The sequence below is a fragment of the Saccostrea echinata genome, unplaced genomic scaffold (genome assembly GCF_033153115.1).
Source record: "Saccostrea echinata isolate AGI-Se365-2 ecotype Australia unplaced genomic scaffold, CSIRO_AGI_Sech_v1 ptg000009l, whole genome shotgun sequence".
Lineage (NCBI taxonomy): Eukaryota > Metazoa > Mollusca > Bivalvia > Ostreida > Ostreidae > Saccostrea > Saccostrea echinata.
The window spans coordinates 12,707,674-12,730,435 of NW_026889758.1; the positions used below are offsets into that span (position 1 = coordinate 12,707,674).

The 22,762-nt window shown below is 32.9% G+C and overlaps 1 protein-coding gene across 2 annotated transcripts in view; it reads right to left on the reverse strand.

Annotated features, from left to right (window-relative positions):
* The window catches only part of LOC133181789 (lysosomal-trafficking regulator-like), a 50,963-nt gene extending 30,109 nt beyond the window's left edge, over positions 1-20,854 (reverse strand). For both annotated transcript variants that reach the window (XM_061316385.1, XM_061316384.1), the window contains exons 1-5: positions 20,698-20,854; positions 18,841-18,920; positions 5,845-6,007; positions 4,226-4,319; positions 1,545-4,138 (exon numbers count right to left, since the gene is read on the reverse strand). In XM_061316385.1, the coding sequence (XP_061172369.1) occupies positions 1,545-4,138; positions 4,226-4,319; positions 5,845-6,007; positions 18,841-18,920; positions 20,698-20,844 (3,078 nt within the window). In that variant the 5' untranslated portion in view covers positions 20,845-20,854. The remainder of the gene's footprint in view (positions 1-1,544; positions 4,139-4,225; positions 4,320-5,844; positions 6,008-18,840; positions 18,921-20,697) is intronic.
* Between the last annotated feature and the right edge of the window lie 1,908 nt (positions 20,855-22,762).

Here is a 22,762-nt window from a genome sequence, read left to right on the forward strand (position 1 = left end):
ACAATTTACCTACAAGGACAGGCATAAACAAAGTGTTTCCCTACATGGTAACTCATATCTGAGATATAGCATCTTACATCATTTGATCATTATCATCTCATCTTGTGACAAAGTTTGTGGTGTACATATCCTTATTACCCTGTCAACAATGTGCTATAGTGAACTCCACAATCGTGTACCAATTAACCCATTAATGAAAAACAAAGAAGAAAGTCATTCAAACAATATAATTTCCTGACATCTTTTTTCCCCTTAAATATAGGCTATTTTTAGAATTTTTTCCCCTCCTGTGTTTTTCCCCCTCTTTTTTACCCACACACACACACAAAAAATCCATTGAAATTGTTATCAAGAATTTATATTCAATATTTCTCTTTATGTCAAAAATCTAAATGCATATCAAATGAGAATGTACATCATACTTAATTGCTACTTAGTGTCATGATTTGTAAAAACTAATTTTACTTCTGAAAATGTTAAATTTATCAAATTTATATCAAGATTATCATAAATAAGCTCGTTACTCTTCTCACAATAAGTTAACTAGAGGTCTATGAGCCACAACGCTCACCTGAACCAATATGGCCCTGCCATTCTTCATCAGCAGATTTTTTCCCTATCATATATTACTATGTACAACTTTGATTCCCTGTTGTGACCCCAACCTACCCTTAAAGGGTCATGATTTGAATAAATTTGAATCTACACTACCTGAGGATGCTTTCATATCAATATGATTAATCAGACTTTGTTGTTCTAGAGAAGAAGATTTTTAAAGATTTGTTCATGTATATTCCTATGTAAAATTTTGATCCTCCATTGTGACCCAATCCTATCCAGGGAGGTCATCAATTTGAACAAATTGGAAACTGCACTACCTGAGGATACTTCCATATCAATATGAATAATCATAGCTTTGTTGTTCTAAAAAAAAAAATTAAGTTTTTTTTTCTCTATGTATTCCTTTGTAAAACTTTGATCCCCCACTGTGGCCCCCCACCCTACCCCAAGGGCCATGATCTTAACAAATTTGAATTTAAACTACCTAAAGATGTTCCGATATTAATATAACTAATCATAGATTTGCTGTTCTTGAGAAGATTTTTCCCTATATATTCTTGTGTAAAACTTTGATCTCCAATTGTGGTCCCAACCTACCCTGGGGCACCATGGTTTTATCAAATTTAAATTTACTCTATGTAATGAAGATTTCATATAAGTTTCAACTTCTCTGGTTCTTGAGAAGAAGATTTTTTTAAATGCCATTAAATCTTCACTAATTCTTAATTATCTCCCCTTGAAAGAGGGTGTGTCCCTTCGTTTTAACAAACTTAAATCCCCTTCACCCAAGGATGCTTTGTGGCAAATTTGGTTGAAATTGCCCCAGTGGTTCTTCAGAAGAAGTAGAAAATGTGAAAAGTTTACAGATGGACAAACTGACAGACACCAGACAAAATATGGTAAGAAAAAAACGTTTTTAAAAAGAATGGCAATTTCTCTATGTTTTAATTATATTCAAAAAAAAATTTATAACATAAACTTACCTGCCGGCCATGGTGCTTGTAACAGACATTACAAACAGTCAGAAGACTCTGAAGCAGAGCAAGCTTCAGGAAGCATACAGAGGGCATGCTCATCGTCAAGGAAACCAACTGCTCCAGTTCCTGTCCAGAATCTTCTGAGGAGTCCTTGCTCTGTTCCTCACCCTGTCCTCTTTGCTGAGCCAGAGTACAACCAACAGAGGACTTGAGTTGTTTCAGAACTTTCAGTAAAAGATTTCCTGCTATTGGAAGACACTGGGATTCCAATAAATGCATGACAAAGTGTTCACTGTTCAGACAGATCTTGGCACATGTTTCCCACATGTCTACCATAACTGTGAGATTTTGAACATATTTATTGTCAGGACCAATTTTACACAAATCTTTCTCACATTTTATTTCATTGGAAAGATACAGGGATAAACTCATGTCTGTCTTCTTAGCAAGACCATCAATAAATGCTGAGATAACCATCCCTGCTTTTGACTTGGATTCCTCTCCAGCTTCCAAGCTGTTTTCAAATTCTCTCTGTTTGACTTCATCAAGAATAACTAGTGCCTCAAATACTTTCAAGACTGGAGCACGTAAAACATTGTCATCTAACATTTTACAAATCTGGCCTACCCCTCTCTTTGTGAGAAAAGCTTTCATCACAGAATCCACTTTTAACAAATTTGGCACAGCAAGCAAACAGTGGACTTTCACTTTAGACGAAAATTCTAAATGGCAAGTCTCATCCTCCTGCATTTCTGAAGACATACTAGATGAATTTTTACTCACGTTAACAAGGAAAGACTCAAAAGCATGGACATAAACATTGAAAAAGAGATCCTTCTTCAGTGACTCACTACCTAGCTGAGCCAAGGTGCCCAGATTTTTTGCTGTCACTTCTGCAACTCTACCCTCTGAAGAAAACAACAGGTCTTTAAAGCCCTGCATCACTTTCTTAGAGCCGTTTGGCATCTCTGGTTTTTTATCTGGAAAATCATGACTAGAAAACCCACTATCCAAGGCAAAAGAGACTGCTTTTTCTGATGTTTCTACATTTTCTACACTGACTAGTTTCACATCTCTACAGGTATTGCACTGAAAATTTGTAAGCTCCAGAAGATTTTCACTGTTATTTTTATTTTTTCTACTGAAATGTTCCAGTAGAATTCTATTAAACACCTCCATGGCAAAATTCTGGATTCCAACACTAAACAACAGCAGACTTTTTCTTATTGGCTCAAAAATGGTTTCCAATGAAACACAACAACAGTTTCCTGTCTGTTCCACTGTTCGTAAAATCTCTACCTGCAATGAAATGTCTTTGACTTTTGAAAGTAAATCCAACAGAAATAGGCACCAGACAGCAATCAGGCAAGTGGTGTTATCAAGGGAAGATTCTGGCATTCCTTCCAGCTTCTCATCAACCTTAGAAGAATGTGGTAATCCAAGGATATTATGATGATGGTTAAAATACTGCTGAAACTGGCACGACTTATGCTTCCGTTTAGTGCATTTCATAGTGTGAATGTAATTGAGCTTCAGGGATTTCAAGGTGCTAAGAAAAGAAGCAGCGATTTTCACTGGCTCTGTAACATGAATACCAAGCTTCATCTGAATGGAAGTAGCTTTCACCGTGTTACTGTCCAGCATCTGAATGATGTTCTCTAACAAAATAAAGCCATGTCCCTCATCAAATTCCTCCACCAACTGAATGGCACTCTTCACATGAACTAGATTGAATGGCAAGCATTGGAATGTGACATCAATTGCCATCAGAAGGCCCAGAATTAACTCTGTAAACAGTACAAAGTCATCAGTTATCTGAGAGAGATCATCTGATGTCTTCTGTTTCCCATATGAAAGTTGCTCCTTCAGATTTTGCAGCTGCTGAATCTGTCTAGCCACATCCAATAAAACTGACACTAACTTATGTCCTACAATGATATTTATTCCATTGGGTTGAGTGGCCACAATTGATGCCATGACTAAAATAAGTCGAAGAATCTTTCTCTGAAAGTATGTCTGTTGCCTTTTGAGCCAATGAAAAGCTAGCAAATCTTCATTTCCTCCATTCAAAGATGGGTACAAGTTAGTAAGAGTATGTAGCAAGTGAGGCAATAAGACTGGGGACAATGTTTTGCTTGGATTTGATTGGTCAATATCTAAAAGACACACATCTGAGAGTACATTCAAAATAAGCATACAGAGTTTGTAAGGAGAAATAGATTTGTAGCCATTGTTGTACTTAGATAAGAGTGTTGTCATCTCTTCCTCATCCTCCTCTTTGCTAGACTGACTTCTTTCTATTGGCTCCTTCCCTAGACTCTGGGATATGCTCCTGTGCCTCACAAATCTCCGACCTGACCGTTGTTTCCGCACCGGTTCAGTCACACTCTCAGCTTCACTGTCAGACCTTTCCTGCAGTCTTTTGATACTTTCTGGAATCTTCCTATGTTTCTTTGGGCCTCCTGATGAGCGGGATTTGCTTTTGTGTTTGTCTGTGAGAGGCAGCACCTTGTTTCTTTGAGAGGAACACCGCTGCCATTTTGAGGAGTGCTCCAGATGGAGGAAGCAAGTATTAATGGGAAGAAGTGATTCTAGCTCATCTGAAAGCAAAAAGTAAAATGAAAAAATAACCATCTTTACTGATGATTGAAACAGCATTAAATATTCTGATCTTTCTAGTATTGTACCTGCTTGAGAGTTTGGGTTGTCCACAGGAAATTTCAAGCACCATGGTAACAGAGACACAAGAAGATTACTGAAATCTTTTCCCACAGTAAGGCCCTGAAATAGACTGGACTATTTAAACACATTTGTATCATAATTACTTAAATTTGTAGGCTAATCTGCATCACATATACTATATATAATATATATGATTCTTTTCTCAAAGTTATTATATTATCATATTCACATAGTAGTCATTTTTATACTTCTTTTAAAATGTTTCCTTTACAAAGGTTTGGAGGTAAAATAACTATTTTTATGGTCTGAAAATTTTCACAGATAGTTTAGTTAACCCCAGAGGTTAAATGTGTTATGCATTCCTCAGAAAAATTTCATTCACATTTAGATGCCACTCTGATTTTGTTGTATGATTAGTTGGTAATTTTCTCCAACACTGAAGAGTTCTACAAAGCTATACTTTGCTATCCACCCCCCAGGAAATATATATCAGTATAATAAAATGCTTATCCAGTGGAAAAGCTCTTTCATTAAACCCATGACAAAAAAATTATTCCTCTTTGGTAAGCCTTGTTTGATAAAAAATCATATAATATGAATTTTTCAATTGTGAGCGTCATTATACCATTTTTGTGGATGGTTATACTGCGAGTGTCATACCTGTGTACCGTTTTTGTGGATGGTGTTTTGTCCTGTAATTGTGAAGTCATACCTGTGTGCCGTTTTTGTGGATGGTGTTTTATACAGTGAAGTCATACCTGTATGCCGTTTTTGTGGATGGTGTTTTAAACAGTGAAGTCATACCTGTGTGCCGTTTTTGTGGATGGTGTTTATACAGTGAAGTCATACCTGTGTACTGTTTTTGTGGATGGTGTTTATACTGTGTCATACCTGTGTGCCGTTTCTGTGTATGATGTTTTATACTGTGTCATACCTGTGTGCCGTTTCTGTGGATGGTGTTTTATACTGTGTCATACCTGTGTACTGTTTTTGTGGATGGTGTTTATACTGTGAAGTCATACCTGTGTGCCATTTCTGTGAATGGTGTTTTATACTGTGTCATACCTGTGTGCCATTTCTGTGGATGGTGTTTTATACTGTGTCATACCTGTGTGCCGTTTCTGTTTATGATGTTTTATACTGTGTCATACCTGTGTGCCGTTTCTGTGGATGGTGTTTTATACTGTGTCATACCTGTGTGCCGTTTCTGTGGATGGTGTTTTATACTGTGTCATACCTGTGTGCCGTTTCTGTGTATGATGTTTTATACTGTGTCATACCTGTGTGCCGTTTCTGTGGATGGTGTTTTATACTGTGTCATACCTGTGTGTCATTTCTGTGTATGGTGTTTTATACTGTGTCATACCTGTGTGCCGTTTCTGTGGATGGTGTTTTATACTGTGTCATACCTGTGTACCGTTTCTGTGGATGGTGTTTTATACTGTGTCATACCTGTGTACTGTTTCTGTGAATGGTGTTTTATACTGTGTCATACCTGTGTACCGTTTCTGTGGATGATGTTTTATACTGTGTCATACCTGTGTGCCGTTTCTGTGGATGGTGTTTTATACTGTGTCATACCTGTGTGCCGTTTTTGTGGATGGTGTTTTATACTGTGTCATACCTGTGTGCCGTTTCTGTGAATGGTGTAGAGGAGGAGCCAGCCACGCTCCCTGAGGAGATAATTCTGTAGAGGAGTATCATCCTCGTCCTCCGAGGACCCGGTGACACTAATGATGTCAGACATAAACTCCTGACACAGGTGGTTAGCTACACACCTCATGTCACTGTTATAAGACAAAGGAAGAAATATCTAATTATTACCCATCACTATTATCTTGGTGGGCTATTTCAACAGATAATGCTAATGTGCATTTCTAACTTCCTTTAAATTTCTTAAATGGAAATACCTAATATTTCACAGAACTTTTGGTAACTAATCCCTCTACCTTCTTGAAGGGGAATACCAAATTTTTTTTACTAAACTTATAACAAACAACTTCCTTGAATTAGATTTAAATACAGAAAATTCACTTATGTTAGCATAGTCTTGTTGAATCTCTTAATTTACACATTCAAACATCCAAGTACACGTGTAATAACAAATTTAAAATATATCTAATAGAAATCATTAAACTTTAAAAAACAATCATCCAGTCTTGACAAATAGAAATCATTTAACTTTAAAAAAAACAATCATCCAGTCTTGACAAATAGAAATCATTTAACTTTAAAAAAAAAAAAAAAAAAAAACACATTTGGGAAAAAAGTAAGAATGATAAAAAAAAATAATTCAAAATTCACTTTTTTTCCCTTCTGTTGGGGTCCTAAATTCATCTTGAGACCCAAGAATATGTTTCAAGATTCTGCCAAGGATAAGAGATTTGTCTTGAGTACAATTTTTTATTCTGTTGGTGGTCCTTAGATTAGTTTGGGTTTTTAAAATAAAACTTCATATACACACATAATTACCACTTTCTGACAAGTTTAAAGCTTTTACATTTAAAGCTTCTTAGCTAATTGAAATTTGACTGTCACACATTATATTGAGATGAGATGACAGGGAGATAGTTTGATTGACCGATTTATTTAAGCTGCTCTGAGATAAAATAAATATCAGGTAATAACAACATACATATACGAAAGACTCACAGACCGGCTCATAGAAGGGTTAAAAACATAATTAATTCAACCATATAAACATACATCTGCATCAATAAAAAGTTTTGCCTCTAAATTATCTTAAAAGCTAAATTAAAAAAAAAAACTTTTAGAACTTTGAAATTTCTGCAACTGTTAATTTTAATAGACATACTTTCTCAATAATATATCATGAATATATCATGAATTGATTTTCTTTGTTCATTTGTCAATACATATTAAACAAATAAATGACAGTAAATTTAATGTTATAATTAGTTAAGAATTGATAATACTTTATAAATTTATGGACTATTAACTGCAAAACATATATGACATTATAATACAAGAGTGAATATCTCTTTGACAAAAATTGAAAAAAAAAAACAAAGTATATTTTTTTTAAGTATAGTTTTTAATGATTTAGTTTCATATGATACACATGAAATTAAGACACAACAGTATACTTAATCATGATTTATATCGGAGGAATATAACAGATTCACCTAATTGTTCATGTGGTCAAAAAGAAGAATAATGTATATCATTTCTTCTTTGCATGTAAGAAATATGAACGGCCAGGAAATATGAGCCAATAAACAATATTCTTCATTACATGTGTATAACCATTTGACAAGTCAATATATACTCACCTTTTATCACAAGGAAATGATTCCTTGTCTACTGATGTAAATAATCAGTTATTTTGCAGTGTACAAATTTATTAAAAATTAGGGTAGTTTTTAATCTACAACATGTATCCCCAAATTTTTCAAATCTGTATTTATCATAGATACATGTATATAACTTTATATCTTTATTATGTGTAAAGTTTGTTTATTTATTTTATATGATGATGACGATGATTATTGTTGTCTTTGTGTAATTATTTACATGTATCATTTGAGACTTGTTGACTCTAAACTTATAATAAGTGTCTTTGAAATGTTTGTACAATGTATATAATTATTACATGTATAACTTCATTTTACCATTACAACTGTATTTAATTTGTTCGATAAATCATTATAATCATTGTATATATTACAGGGAAAGGTTTTTTTAAGTTGTTAGAACTTGTAACCAATCCCTTTGTATTAATTATACAAAAAAATATGTTCAAAACAGTAATTTCACTTTAACTTAGTAACATGAACTTAATAGATATAATATTTGAGAGTCAAGCCTTTTTATAAAATATCTACCTTAATTCAATTTTTCACTTCTTCTAAAAAACCCCAAACTTTTCATTAAAAACATCTGTTTTCCCACAATTCAGACCTAGATGAGGCACCAGAGACTATTGGTAATGAAAGTCTCGATAAATAAATAAACAGCTGGTGAAAAAATGTTAATTTTGTTTTGAATCATTACATTCAGTATTAAACTGATTATTCATAAAAAAATAACATTTAGAAAAAATTCAATTTTCTTTTAAAATTATATAATTTAAAGAAAGTAGTGTGCTTAATGATGCATATCAAGCTTTCATTATCAAATCATTAATACTACCGGCACAATATAATTTCCCGTATATAAAACCAAGGATCTTCACATGCACTGTTATCTATTTATAAAATGAAATCTGAAAACAGAAGTGATTATCTCAAGTCTACACTATACCTTTCAAGAATTATCCTGCAAGTCTTTTCTGCCATTCTTTACAAAACACTACAGGTAATTACAGAAAGACCATAATACTGAACTGTAAAAACTCTCCATTAATTCAACAACCTTGAGAAATAAATCGTGTCACATGTTTCTCTCACTATGACCTTACATTTCCAGGTAATTCAACCTGAAATGTTTTGTGTAAACAGAACAAAATCTACACCCTAAACTGTCATTTTCCAGAGCAGGATGTAATTCTTCTGTAAAATAGGACCACGTCCCCCACTTTAATCAGAAACCTGTTTTATATGCATATAAACTCAATTCACTCCTCCTTCTTGAGAAGAGTGTATGCTATTGTGTCAGGCGCTTTTAATATCTTTGCTTATATATACTTGTCTCTCTGTCAATAACCAGTATACATGACTGAGTAAATATTCAAATAACGGTCAAAAAAGCAATTATTTAAAAAAAAAAGAAGAATTCTTTGGTATTAGCATTTCAAATGCTGTTTACTTTTTTGTACTAAAAAGGAAAAGGTAGAGGCAAGAAACATTTCTGAAATCATTTTATAGTTTTATCATTGTACATAATATAACAGTTTGACCATACCATCTTAGCCTTTTTACAACCAGTATCAACATAGCAGATTTTTTCCTTAAATTCTCATTTTATTATTATTTTTCTGATAACTCTCTCTCTCTCTTTCTCTCTGGAATTTGAAGTGAAACTTGAATAAAGTTTCACTAGAAATTCCAGAGAGAGAGAAAGTAATCTCTTGACTATTAGGTTTGGGAAACTTAATGGAAAAAAATTATTTTGTCATTATTTTTACAAATATGTTTTTCCAAATTTGGACTGCTTAAAGTTTAACTCCAAATCATTTCTACTTTGTAGAGAAATTGAATTATAATACTCACAATTTGGATTTGTAAATCAATGAAACACAGCATATATCATAAAATTGGAAAATAGAGTTCAACAGTCTTTAACACTTGACGATAAATAAATGCCATAATTGATATCAATCACTGATTAATATAAAGTGAGTTATCTTAAAATCAAAGTCAAACATAGTCCTGACCTAATAAGCTTATTGGGATCTGGGTACATATTGTCCCTGATGGACTGCATCCAAACACAAAACTTGCACTATCAAATATGAACTACTTATTATATAATTTTACTGCTATATTAAGTCCAAAAATTATACCAGATTTCTTAATCTGATTATCTATGTAATTATGTAATCCAGCTAATAGAAATAATACATGTATGCTCTCTCACTCTCTCTCTCTCTCTATATATATACAATAAAAAATAGGAATAAAGGAAAACACAGTAAATGCACTTTCACTTTTCTTCAGATGTTTTACAAAACTTACATGGTTAAGTTTATTGCAACATCATAAAAACATAACAATGAAAAGTCTCTAATTTAAGTCAGTTTTTCTATACTAATTACTTCTGCTACCAAAGTAAAATAAAAACGTGATTATTTGACACGTTCTGTTTCTGACCGTGGGTCACAGTCTCACGGATACAGGTTATCAGTGTATTACATTATATATTTGTACTCGGGGTGACCATTATCACTGACCAACAGAATTAATAAGCCGACGTATTATCATCCAATATGTAATGTTACATCTAGATCTAAAAAATATTGAAATACCAACATCTAATACACATACTTTATAATCATTACTAGTCTTTAGAAATTTTCCAGACCTTTTTTTTAAATTAACAAAAATAACAAAGTTGCAAGGTTAAAAACACAATGACAGTATGAATTCACACCTACAGCAAAAAGATTTTCATTTTCTGTAGTTTTAAGACATATTATAAATAAACTTAATAGATATTATAAAAAATATCATGTTTTTAAGGGTAACGAGAAATTGTTATTCCACAAAAAGCATTGTTGACTGAGGCGAAGCTGAGGTCAACAAATGTTTTCAAGCTAATAGAATTTTTTTTAAGCTGTTATGCTGAATTTAAAGAAAAAAATATCATAGTGAACCAAGCACAAGTATTATGCTGCAGTTTTAAAACAATTTTTGTATTGCTACCCTTTGTCATACATTTTCAAGTATTCTGCTGCAGTTTTGAAACAATTTTTGTACTGTTGCCCATTGTCGTACATTTTCAAGTATTCTGCTGCAGTTTTAAAATAATTTTTGTCCCGTTACCCATTGTCAACTGTTGCAATGTAATGTTATCTGGAGTGCCTGGTTTATGCACAGGGTAGGGTAATATTTTTTTAGCAAATGTCATTAAATTAAATTTGACTATTTAACATGAAAGTATAATAAAACGAATTATGTTTACAATGAATTTCTTGAGTGGGTGCAAGGCTAATCCTAATGTCTCAGGTGGATGCAAGACTAACCTATTATTCGATGAGATTTACCAATTACATTTTCAACAGTAAAATACTCTAAATTTATGATTTTATCCATTGAATAAAAGTGATATTTTTCAGTGTGAAAAATATTAAAAGTGTCATTTTTCACTGAGAAAATATCAACAAAGTTGTAAAATTTGAGATTTTCATTCCCTTCACACGAGTGTTATATAGAAAACTCCCTGTTATATGAAAAACTTACGACATATCCAACTTAAAAACATTGAATATCCTCTATTCACCTTAAACACAGCACATAATTATGATATATATATATATATATATATATTATACAGTTGAACTTCGCTATCTCGAACACTGATATCTCAAATACCATGGATATTTGAAGTGATCTGGAAGTCCCAACCCCTTATTCTTTAAGTATTTTACCTCAGATATCTCGAATCCTCGGATATCTCAAAGTTTTTTCTCAGTCCCATTGAGTTCGAGATAACAAGGTTTGACTGTATATAAATATTTACCCCCCTTTGTGTTTTAGCTAAATAAAGTTATCTTCAGTCTACAACTAGAGATCAACAATATAATTGAAGTTTAGTTTTCAATCAAACCTCTGAAATAGGGGTATGAGAGATAGATTTGAAATTCTACACTGTTCCCGTTGTCATGGGCCACATTAACACCCACTCAAGTCAGCTGAGACTTACTGACAGATGCCATAGGTTTGGGGGTAATCAAGACTTGACTAAATTACCATGTTAACTTTAATTCTGGAAAGACTGCCTGAATTCAACAAATTTATCTTTGGTTTTGCTAGGATTCTCAAAAAATTCAAATTTTTTAAACTAAAAATTTCCTTGATAAGATTATCATTGCCCTGCTGAGTACTCATGCTCAAAAAAACAAAAACAAATAAAAACAAGAGGCCCATGGGCCACATCGCTCACCTGAGCACATTGGCTACCTGATGATGCTTCCATGTCAATATAACAAATGGCTTTGTTGTACTTGAGAAGATTTTTTAAAAAAAATTCCCATATATTCCTTTGTAAAAATTTGATCCCTCATTGTGGCTCCTCCCTATCCCAGGGATCATCATTTGAACAAACTTGAATCTACACTACCTGAGGATGCTTCCATATCAATATGACTAAACATAGCTTTTCTGTTCTTGAGAAGAAATATTTTTTCTATATGTTCTTATGTAAAACTTTCCTTCCCCCATTGGGCCCCATACTACCCGTGGGGGTCATCATTTGAACAAAATTGAATCTACACTACCTGAGGATGCTTCCATATCAATATGACTAAACATAGCTTTTCTGTTCTTCAGAAGAAGATATTTTCCTTTATATTTCTATGTAAAACTTTGATCCTCCATTGTGGCTCCGCCCTACCCCCGGGGGTCATGGTTTGAACAAACTTGAATCTACACTACCTGAGGATGCTTCCATATCAATATGACTAAACATAGCTTTTCTGTTCTTCAGAAGAAATATTTTTTCTATATGTTCTTATGTAAAACTTTCCTTCCCCCATTTGGCCCCATCCTACCCCTGGGGGTCATCATTTGAACAAAATTGAATCTACACTACCTGAGGATGCTTCCATATCAAAATGACTAATCATGGTTTGCAGTTCTTCAGAAGAAGATATTTTCCTTTATATTTCTATGTAAAACTTTGATCCTCCATTGTGGCCCGGCCCTACCCCCGGGGGTCATGATTTGAACAAATTTGAATCTACACTACCTCAGGATGCTTCCATATAAATATGACTCATCATGGCTTTGCTGTTCTTGAGAAGAAGATTTTTAAAGATTTTTCCTATATATTTCTATGTAAAACTTTGATCCTCCATTGTGGCCCCGCCCTACCCCCGGGGGTCATGATTTGAACAAACTTGAATCTACACTACCTGAGGATGCTTCCATATAAATATGACTCATCATGGCTTTGCTGTTCTTCAGAGAAGAAGATTTTTAAAGATTTTTCCTATATATTTCTATGTAAAACTTTGATCCTCCATTGCAGCCCCGCCCTATCCCCGGGGGTCATGATTTGAACAAATTTGAATCTACACTACCTCAGGATGCTTCCATATAAATATGACTCATCATGGCTTTGCTGTTCTTGAGAAGAAGATTTTTAAAGATTTTTCCTATATATTTCTATGTAAAACTTTGATCCTCCATTGCGGCCCCGCCCTACCCCCGGGGGTCATGATTTGAACAAACTTGAATCTATACTACCTGAGGATGCTTCCATATAAATATGACTCATCATGGCTTTGCTGTTCTTGAGAAGAAGATTTTTAAAGATTTTTCCTATATATTTCTATGTAAAACTTTGATCCTCGATTGCAGCCCCGCCCTACCCCCAGGGGTCATGATTTGAACAAATTTGAATCTACACTACCTCAGGATGCTTCCATATAAATATGACTCATCATGGCTTTGCTGTTCTTAAGAAGAAGATTTTTAAAGATTTTTCCTATATATTTCTATGTAAAACTTTGATCCTCCATTGCAGCCCCGCCCTACCCCCGGGGGTCATGATTTGAACAAACTTGAATGTACACTACCTGAGGATGCTTCCACGTGAGTTTCATCTTTCCTGGCCCTATGGTTCTTGAGAAGAAGATTTTTAAATGATGCCATTATTTTTTCAGTAATTCCTAATTATCTCCCCTTGAAAGAGGGCGTGGCCCTTCATTTGAACAAACTTGAATCCCCTTTACCCAAGGATACTTTGTGGCAAGTTTGGTTGAATTTGGCCCAGTGGTTCTTGAGAAGAAGTCAAAAATGTGAAAAGTTTACAGACAGACGGACGCCGGACAAAATGTGATCAGAAAAGCTCACTTGAGCTTTCAGCTCAGGTGAGCTAAAAAAAATGCAAACAAGCATCCTTGCTATAAGAGGAATTACATAATTGGGGAGATAATACTATATTTTGAGAACTCTTTCCTATTTATTTATTTTTTTTTAATTCTTATTTTTTGCACTTTAAAAGGTTAACTTAATAATCACATTCCAATCATTACTTTGAAAATATTTACAAATGCACTCCATGTGACAGACCCATCAATTTGTTCAAAACATTATGTTCCACCAATGTGCTAAAAACATTATGTTCTACAATATGTTGAAAACATATTCTATCAATGCTCAAAACGTTATGTTCTATCAATATGTTTGAAATATTATGTTCTATCAATGTGTTTGAAACATCATGTTCTATCTTGTTCTATCAATACATTCAAAACATTATGCATATATTTTAAAAATATTTAAGGTATGTCACTCGTGAAATTTGTTATATCAAGGATTTTTTGAGAAGTATATTTTGGATAAGTACTCATATAGTATGACTCAAAATCGCAGAGAAAACGGGGGGTCAGTGTGCATCTAACTGAGCTACGGTACAATTAAGTTGACCTTTTTGCACTTAAATTGTAACACTTTTGTTAATCACTTTGACCGTTATCATATTTTATAAGATGTAACTATGGCAATAAACATAATCTTATTTTACTTAAAATAGTTTGAATAATATTTATCATTGAACAAATCATGCAAATTAATGCGCGTAAATTATTGTGTGACCTATTTGCACTAAAAAAGTCTCATATTTGGGGTATTAAAAATCTAAATAGACAATAGAATATTTTCTTGTATCAAACTTTTTACGACTTAAGTGCTGATCGGTCAAAAGTATCGAGTAGTTTAAAATAATGAAAGAAAAAGTTGGGGTCAGTGATGTAAATTTTGAATTATTGGTCAAAATATGCGATTTTCAGGCAAAAAACTGTGTAAATTTTATCTCGACTTCCTTAATATATCTTCATTTCTTGGCAATGTTTGTTGAGCGAAGGTGTAAATTTTGTTATAAAAATATAAATTGAGACCTATATTTAATATTCCAGGCATATCATAACGGAAAATATTCTCTGAGTAAAAGTATGTGAGGCTAAGGTTCCAAGATATTAAATTTAATAAATGTGTAGATTTGCAGAATTTTCTGCTAAATATCCTTACGCCACAAGAAATAGTCCCTTATAAATCTTGCTTCTTTGTGAATTTTTGAGCAGTTCTTTAATTGAATGTTGAACATTTTACATTGTTTAATTTAAATATGATATAAAGATTGAATTGTAATAAATAGTTTTTAAGTAAGAGGTTCTGACTGAAATTTTCTAAAAGGCTGACGAGTGATATACCTTAAATTAATGCACTCCATGTCAAATTTTTCCATAACGACAAGTTTGTTTTGAACATGTGTCAGACTGTTCAATGTGAGCTTGAACTTTAATCTTCATTAAACATGTTCAACGTTTTCAATGTTTGTGACATCAAAATAAAATTCATACTTTAATCTTTTGATCTCCCGTCCATGTTACATGTATAGTGTTTTGAATGCCATAGCTTTCCACACACTTTATAAGGAAAATACATGTACAATGTAAATATTTTATTAAACATCAATTTATGGGGTTTTTTTCAGAACTCTTTAGTCCACTCATCCTTTTTATCAGAGGAGCTCATTGGAGCTTAAGGCTCAGCTGAGCTGAAAAAGGGAGTTATTTTTGCTTCAAAAATACACTAAAACCTGTTGTACAGTACCACTTTAGAAAACCATTTTGATAAATTTTGTGAAAATTTATTAATTGTAAAATTGCAAAAATTTCTCCCATCTGAACAAAAGAATGATAAAGGAAAAGATAATGATTATCAATTTTGATTAAGAAAGTTTACTTGAGTTTTGGATCCGTTCAACTAAAATAAATTTTGACGTTGCAAATTTAGATTGTCATATTCATGCAGGGCCATCATCTGGTTTCTGGAAAGCAGGGTGTGCGGGAGGGACATCCCCTCCACTAAGCCAGAAAATTTCTGTATAAATGGGTCTTCTTTCGGTGGGGTCTGGTGCTCTGGAAGTCACCCCCCCCCCCCAATAAGCAAAATGTGGTAGGATTACTTTTAAATAGATGAATGTTAAATTTGTTTAGTTTCAAAAATGGTATTTTAATACCTTTTTAAGGGGGAAGGCTGCGATTGCACCCAGCCCCCCCCCCCCCCCCCCATTCTGACAACCTTGATATTTGAAACATTCAGAAATTACAACCATGAACTACAACTTTACCTTATTTCAACCTTATTATTTAATTATTATAACTATTTGTTAATCTCATTATGTACTTTGGTTGGGTCATCTTTTATCAACCTTTATGAGACCACTACTGCCAAGCATTTCAAAAGATAAACCATGATTATATAAAAGTAATATAAAAATATAGAGCAGTACAATTAAAACTACTCTCCTGGGAAATCTATGATTACAAAGTGTGATGAAACAGAATGACTAAAAATATGATGCTACCTTTAAGTTGTAATTAAAAAAAATAGACTATTCCCATGTTGGAACCTACTACGATAAGATGTTTGCATAGATAGATAACCAATACAATTAATAGGAGTGTTGATCAATGTATTTGATAAAATGAGGACAAAAGTGTGTGACCCACAAATCATAACCTTTGCTTTTTAAATGAAGCAAGCTCACATTTCTCTTCAGGTCTTGTTATATCTGTCATGTACTAGATTGAACCCCACAATATTTTGAACCAGTGTTCAAAATATTATGGCCGCAAAATGTTGAACCCTGCAAATTTTTTTTTTTTTTTCGGTGATAGGGTGCAGTGGGGGATCAAGACATTATGGCTGCAAAATACTGAATGCCTATTAAACTTCTATAGATAATGGGGTGGGGGTTAAAAATATTATGGCTAAGAAATATTGACCATCCTACAGAGTAGAGAGGTTTTGCAAATCAATCCGTCTGCAAACTTATACGTATAGCAGGAAATTCCCCCGGAAAAATCTGTCATTACATGGTCAGTTTTTGCAAATAACATTTCTACATGTATCTATGTAGGTGTACATCACCAAGTACCTGTAAGTACCAGCTTGTAGCTTATATTTCCTTATTTGCTGTTTATTTCAATAAAAGTGTGTGTTTTTCTAAAACTTGAAGATATAATGTGAATACTCACTACTGATATATAAAGCACTAATAGTTTATCATTAAAAAATATCAATCTATAGAGTGTTAGATACACAAAGTCTTGATGGTGTATTGTAACTGTCTTGTTTGTGTGTCCTGTCTTGTCAGTTCATCCTGACACAGAAAGGATATAATTTTGGAATTAATAAAAGTTTTGGCAGAGATTTTAAAAAGCTTCTCAAAACTGCATTTTAAAAAACTTTCAAGATCAAGGTCATGAGGTCAAATATCATAATAAAATCCAAAAGGTCTTGTCACAATCAATGTACTTGTGAAAAAAAAATTAAAGCCCTGTTTCTTCTGGGGAAAAAATTATGACTAACTTTAAATTTTTTTACAAGTAGGTCAAACCTCTAAGTCAAGGTCATGAAGTCAAAATTGATAGAAAGACCTATCTTCCTCATTCTCAAGTTATTACCAATGATGCTGTGAATAAAACTGGAGGTGTTGAAACATTAAAAACATAATTATTTAAACCAAATGATATATTCAAGCTTGGATTTTTTATGTGTATTTGTAGATTCATAGCATTGTTTTCATCTTAAATCTGAAAGACGCTGTGAGGGGGTTTGACTAAGAAAGAAAGGGGGGGGGTCCACTATAATTTCAAAACAGGTCATTTAAAAAAAATTACAAAAAATCATCAAAATTATTTTGGTAACTACATGTACCTACATGAAGAAAGTTTTTTTCCAAAATAAATGATAGGTTTTTTCATAAAAAATAATATTTAAATTGAAAAACATGCATTTTTGAAGGCTAAGATGAACATATAGTTATTCAGTTTAAGTTCTTTAAAATTGTTTTTGTCGATGTGTACCTCTACAAAACTACTTTATTTGACTGTAATGTTTGATTAATGGTTAAAAGAATAAGTCACTGAAATTTGACAGCTAGGCTAACCTGAGTTTTTTTAAAATCAAGGATTATATAGTTCGCCGGTTAAAAATTTCCTCTCCTCGTGAACAACCAAAGGGAGTTAACTTTTGGAACCTCCTGTCCAAATACGACTCCAATGATTTTTTCCAAAATGTGCATATGCATTGGAGATATAGTCATAAAATGTACAAAAATAACGAAAATTAAATGACAGAAATTGGGGGGGGGGGGGGGGAGTTGTACATCCTTAATTGTTTATTTAAAGGTTTGCACTGGTATTTTCTTTTTCTTCATTTTGTAAAAGGTTAATACATGTAATAATTTATTCATGGAAAAAGTTTGCTTGCTAAATTTCCATGAGTAGATAGGAAGATTTTCAAAGGTTTATTTCAATATGACCAACAAGCTCAACCCTAGAGGCCAGAGGATATGACTTTCAAAATTTTGGTCAACAGTAGAGAGCTGATTATAATCAAGCTAATAGACTGCCTGCTGGATATCCTTTAATAAAGAAGATTTTAAAAGATACAATGCATTTTCAATTACATGTATGACTAACTTAGCCCCACCCTTGGGCCTGCACTGTGAACCCATGGGCCATGAATGTCAAAATTTTGGTACAGGGCTCATTGCTTATTATAATTAAGCCAACAGTTTCACTGACTAATTGATGTCCAGGGTTAAGAAGGTCCCACCCCTTAGGCCCCAGGGAGGATTGACTGTTTGATAGCAGGGATATAGGGTGAAGCCCAAGTTCAATGGCATTGTGTAATTTTAGCATCTTTATATCATAATTTACATTTGTGTAAAGTTGATAAGTTATGATCAAAATATGTACATGTAGGTCATAATAAACAGAGACAAAAAAATTCATTTACCTATTTCAAGGATGACGATGAGGACTGATGTCAAAAATAATTACGGTACAAATGTTGTGAGTGAAGCACAGAGATTATAATACATATTTAAAAGACAAATAGATATCAGCAATCCACTGACTAGTTAGCCTCACAATACTTAACCAGTGCCAGAATCTTGTCTGTGTCTCAAACTATCAGCTTACCCGACTCCTTGGATTCCGACATTGTTGTCAGCTTCCTTCAGGAACAAGTGCAGGAAAGCATTGAGAGATAGGTTTTGTAGCTGTGGGAATAAAGACGTGATTTATATAGCGATCAATCTAAAAGCAGCAGAACGGCATTAGTAAAGCAATAAAATGTCAGTACATGGAGATAATGAAGAACCTGAGCCTATTACCTGCAATATTCTAAATTAATGCAGTACAGATATTCCTCTGTATTTATTTCCTTTAAAGTCTGCTTACTCATCAAAATATTTCTATTTCACTATAATTATGGAACTGTTTCATAATTTGCATGTCTGTCATATTAGCATAAAAATTAAATCTTTGGCATCTTCCTCTACCAAGAATTCAGGAGGGGAAAAATTGACATGAAATACATCTATCAGCCAATGAGAAAAAGAAATATTTTATGTCAATTCAAATACAGACACATAGACTTGAAAATGACCATTATCACAATTTACTTTATATCTTAAATTTAATTCATAACACAAAATTTCAAAAAGCTTCATCTCAGTTAAAGCTATAATTTGTTATCTTGATGCAGGTAGAAGAAAAAAAATATATCAATATGTTTTTTATATCATCATTATAATTATTTCTCATAAATCACAATTAACATATTTACCATATACATGTAATTATACCAGGTAATTAATTTATTTACCCTATAATTCAATGGGTAAATTTTTATTAAAAATTACTTTGAAATTTAATCATATGAGTAAAATAAGAGTTTCTGGGCAAAGAATCATATGAATACAAAGACTGATATGTTATTTTATCCAGTTTTATTCAAATCAGGGGCTTCTGAAGGTTTATTGACTTGAAATAATTATATAATATTCTATTATTAGTAAGGTGCCATGAAAATAGATGCATAGCAATATGTATCTTTAAGAAAAGCACCAATACTTTTTATCAAAATTGAAAAATATGTATCCTTATGAATTCAATAACTTACCAAGTTTAATTCAGTTCAGACAAAATCTATAGAATGAATAGCATTTTGCAAAAAAATGTTTACAGACAGAAGACAAACGTGTGAGGGGCTTCTAATATCAATGAATACTGTAAGTTCTTTGGTCTATGACCAATAGAGTTACCGGTATATAATATATGACACATGTTGATTTTGGTCTAATGACTTGTAGAGCTAAAACTTGACATACATGTTGATTTTGGTCTCTGAGTGGTACAGCTAAAAATTTTACATGTTGATTTTGGTCTATGACCAGTAAGAGTAAAAACTTGACATACATGTTAATTTTGGTCTATGACTTGTAGAGCTTAAACTTGATATATTGACTAACAAACTTTGACATACATGTTGATTCTGATGTATGAGCAGTAAAGCTAAAACTTGACACACATGCTGATTTTGGTCTATGAGTTGGTAGAGCTAAAGCTTTACATGTTGATTTTGGTCTATAACCTAAAGAGTTAAAACTTAACATACATGTTGATTTTGATCTTTGAGACGTATAGCTAAAACTTGTAGAGCTAAAACTTGAGATACATGTTGTTTTTGGTCACTGAGTGGTTGAGCTAAAATTTGACATACATGTTGATTTTGGTCTACGATCAGTAGAGCTAAAACTTGACATACGTGTTGATTTTGGTCTATGATCAGTAGAGCTAAAACTTGACATACATGTTGATTTTGGTCACTGAGTGGTTGAGCTAAAATTTGACATACTTGTTGAATTTGGTCTATGATCAGTAGAGCTAAAACCTGACATATATATACATGTTGATTTTGGTCAATGCATGACCTAAATCTTGACATACATATTGATTTCGGTCAAAGACCTGTAGAGCTAAAACTTGACATACGTGTTGATTTTGGTCCGTCTGTTCCTGGAAGCTGATTTGTCGGTAGATAGTCCATGCGTCCCTCACAGTCAGGTGCCCTTCTTCAGAATGGACACCATCTCTTATACTTCTTGTAACCCTTTCTTCTTCTCTTTTAAGGTCCTCCATTATGTCTAAATTTAATTTTCCTCCCTAGTCTACCATTGTTCAACTGTGTGCCTGAATCTCTGAAATACATCCATGACTTTATGATATGTATTATGTGTGTACATTTTAACAGTTCAACTTGTGACAAAACAGGAAGTGCACCAATTATAAACACGTTCCACTTACATGGATGTTTGATTGTAAAATACATTCCATCAACAGAATCTACTGAGATCAGGGCTAAAATACATATATAGGTTATGCCTGCTGACAAATTGCATTTACTTTTCTGAATATAATTTTGTTAATTAAATCTAGGGCTGAATTACATGTACTGTATATAAATAATCAAGTGACATATTACCTGCATCAGCTCAAACCACACTTAAGTGCATTGTAATCAGTGGCATAGCACCCTTAACGCAACAATGCAAATGAATACACAGATTTTAAACAAGAGGCCAATGGGCCACAATGCTTACCTGAGTCTTTTTGGCCCTGCTGTTCTGCATCAGATTTTCCCCAAAAATACATGTATTCCTATGTACATTTTTGATCACCTTTTAGTTTAATGGTCCCATCCTATACAAAGGGGTTGTGATTTGAACAAAAATGAATCTACAATACCAGAGAATGTTTCTGCATTAAGGGGAAGAAGGACCTTTAGCTGAAAAAATACTTGTCATTCAATTTTTTTTTATATTTTGTCTATTTCTTAGTAAGTATGTCCCACATTATCTTAAATCAGTTATATCATTAGGTTTCTTACCTTATTTTAGAGATATTGATTGACAAATATTATGCCCTACAGTATCTAAGTGGAGTTTTAATTCTCCATGTTGCCGGGCTCATTACTCTGTCCATAATTGGATTTTTAAAGCATATATAAAAAATATATAAGTGAACATGTATCTTTTAAAATATTTCAGGGTATGAATTGGGTTTAAAATTCGAAAAGGCAAGTTCCATCTATCACACTGCATCTGGATAGGGAAAATTACGAACTTTTTAAGCCAACTTAAACAACAAAAAACATAATTTACAAAAAATCCTATCATTCAATATTTTTAAATTTACATTGAAATGCAAGTCCTTCAAATTATTGATTAACTGTAAAAATTTCGAATGATGAAGCTGACCTCAATATTTCACAGGACATCATTAAAGACGACATAAGCAGCACAAAAACTTGTCATGTTTACATTTCTCGAGTACGGGAAAAACCAACTATGACGTCACAAGTAAACTAAATAAGCGAAATAAGATATACCTACATAAGATTTCCGTCATCAGCCATGCAAAAATAATTTTTGTGTTCCCTGTTTCTCAAAGTACTTCATCATATACTGATTATGACCTGTTTTTACATAATAATACCGCCCTTGTATTCACCGAGTATGATCTTGCTGTACTAGCAGATCGTGTATGACCTCACCGACTTGTTGGACGCGCAGTTTAAAGAAACAGAGGAGTGGATCAATCTTTTTTCATAATTTGTTAATACTTTCTTAGTAAGTATGTCCCACATTATCTTAAATCAGTTATATCATTAGGTTTCTTACCTTATTTTAGAGATATTGACTGACAAATATTATGCCCTACAGTATCTAAGTGGAGTTTTAATTCTCCATGTTGCCGGGCTCATTACTCTGTCCATAATTGGATTTTTAAAGCATATATAAAAAATATATAAGTGAACATGTATCTTTTAAAATATTTCAGGGTATGAATTGGGTTTAAAATTCGAAAAGGCAAGTTCCATCTATCACACTGCATCTGGATAGGGAAAATTACGAACTTTTTAAGCCAACTTAAACAACAAAAAACATAATTTACAAAAAATCCTATCATTCAATATTTTTAAATTTACATTGAAATGCAAGTCCTTCAAATTATTGATTAACTGTAAAAATTTCGAATGATGAAGCTGACCTCAATA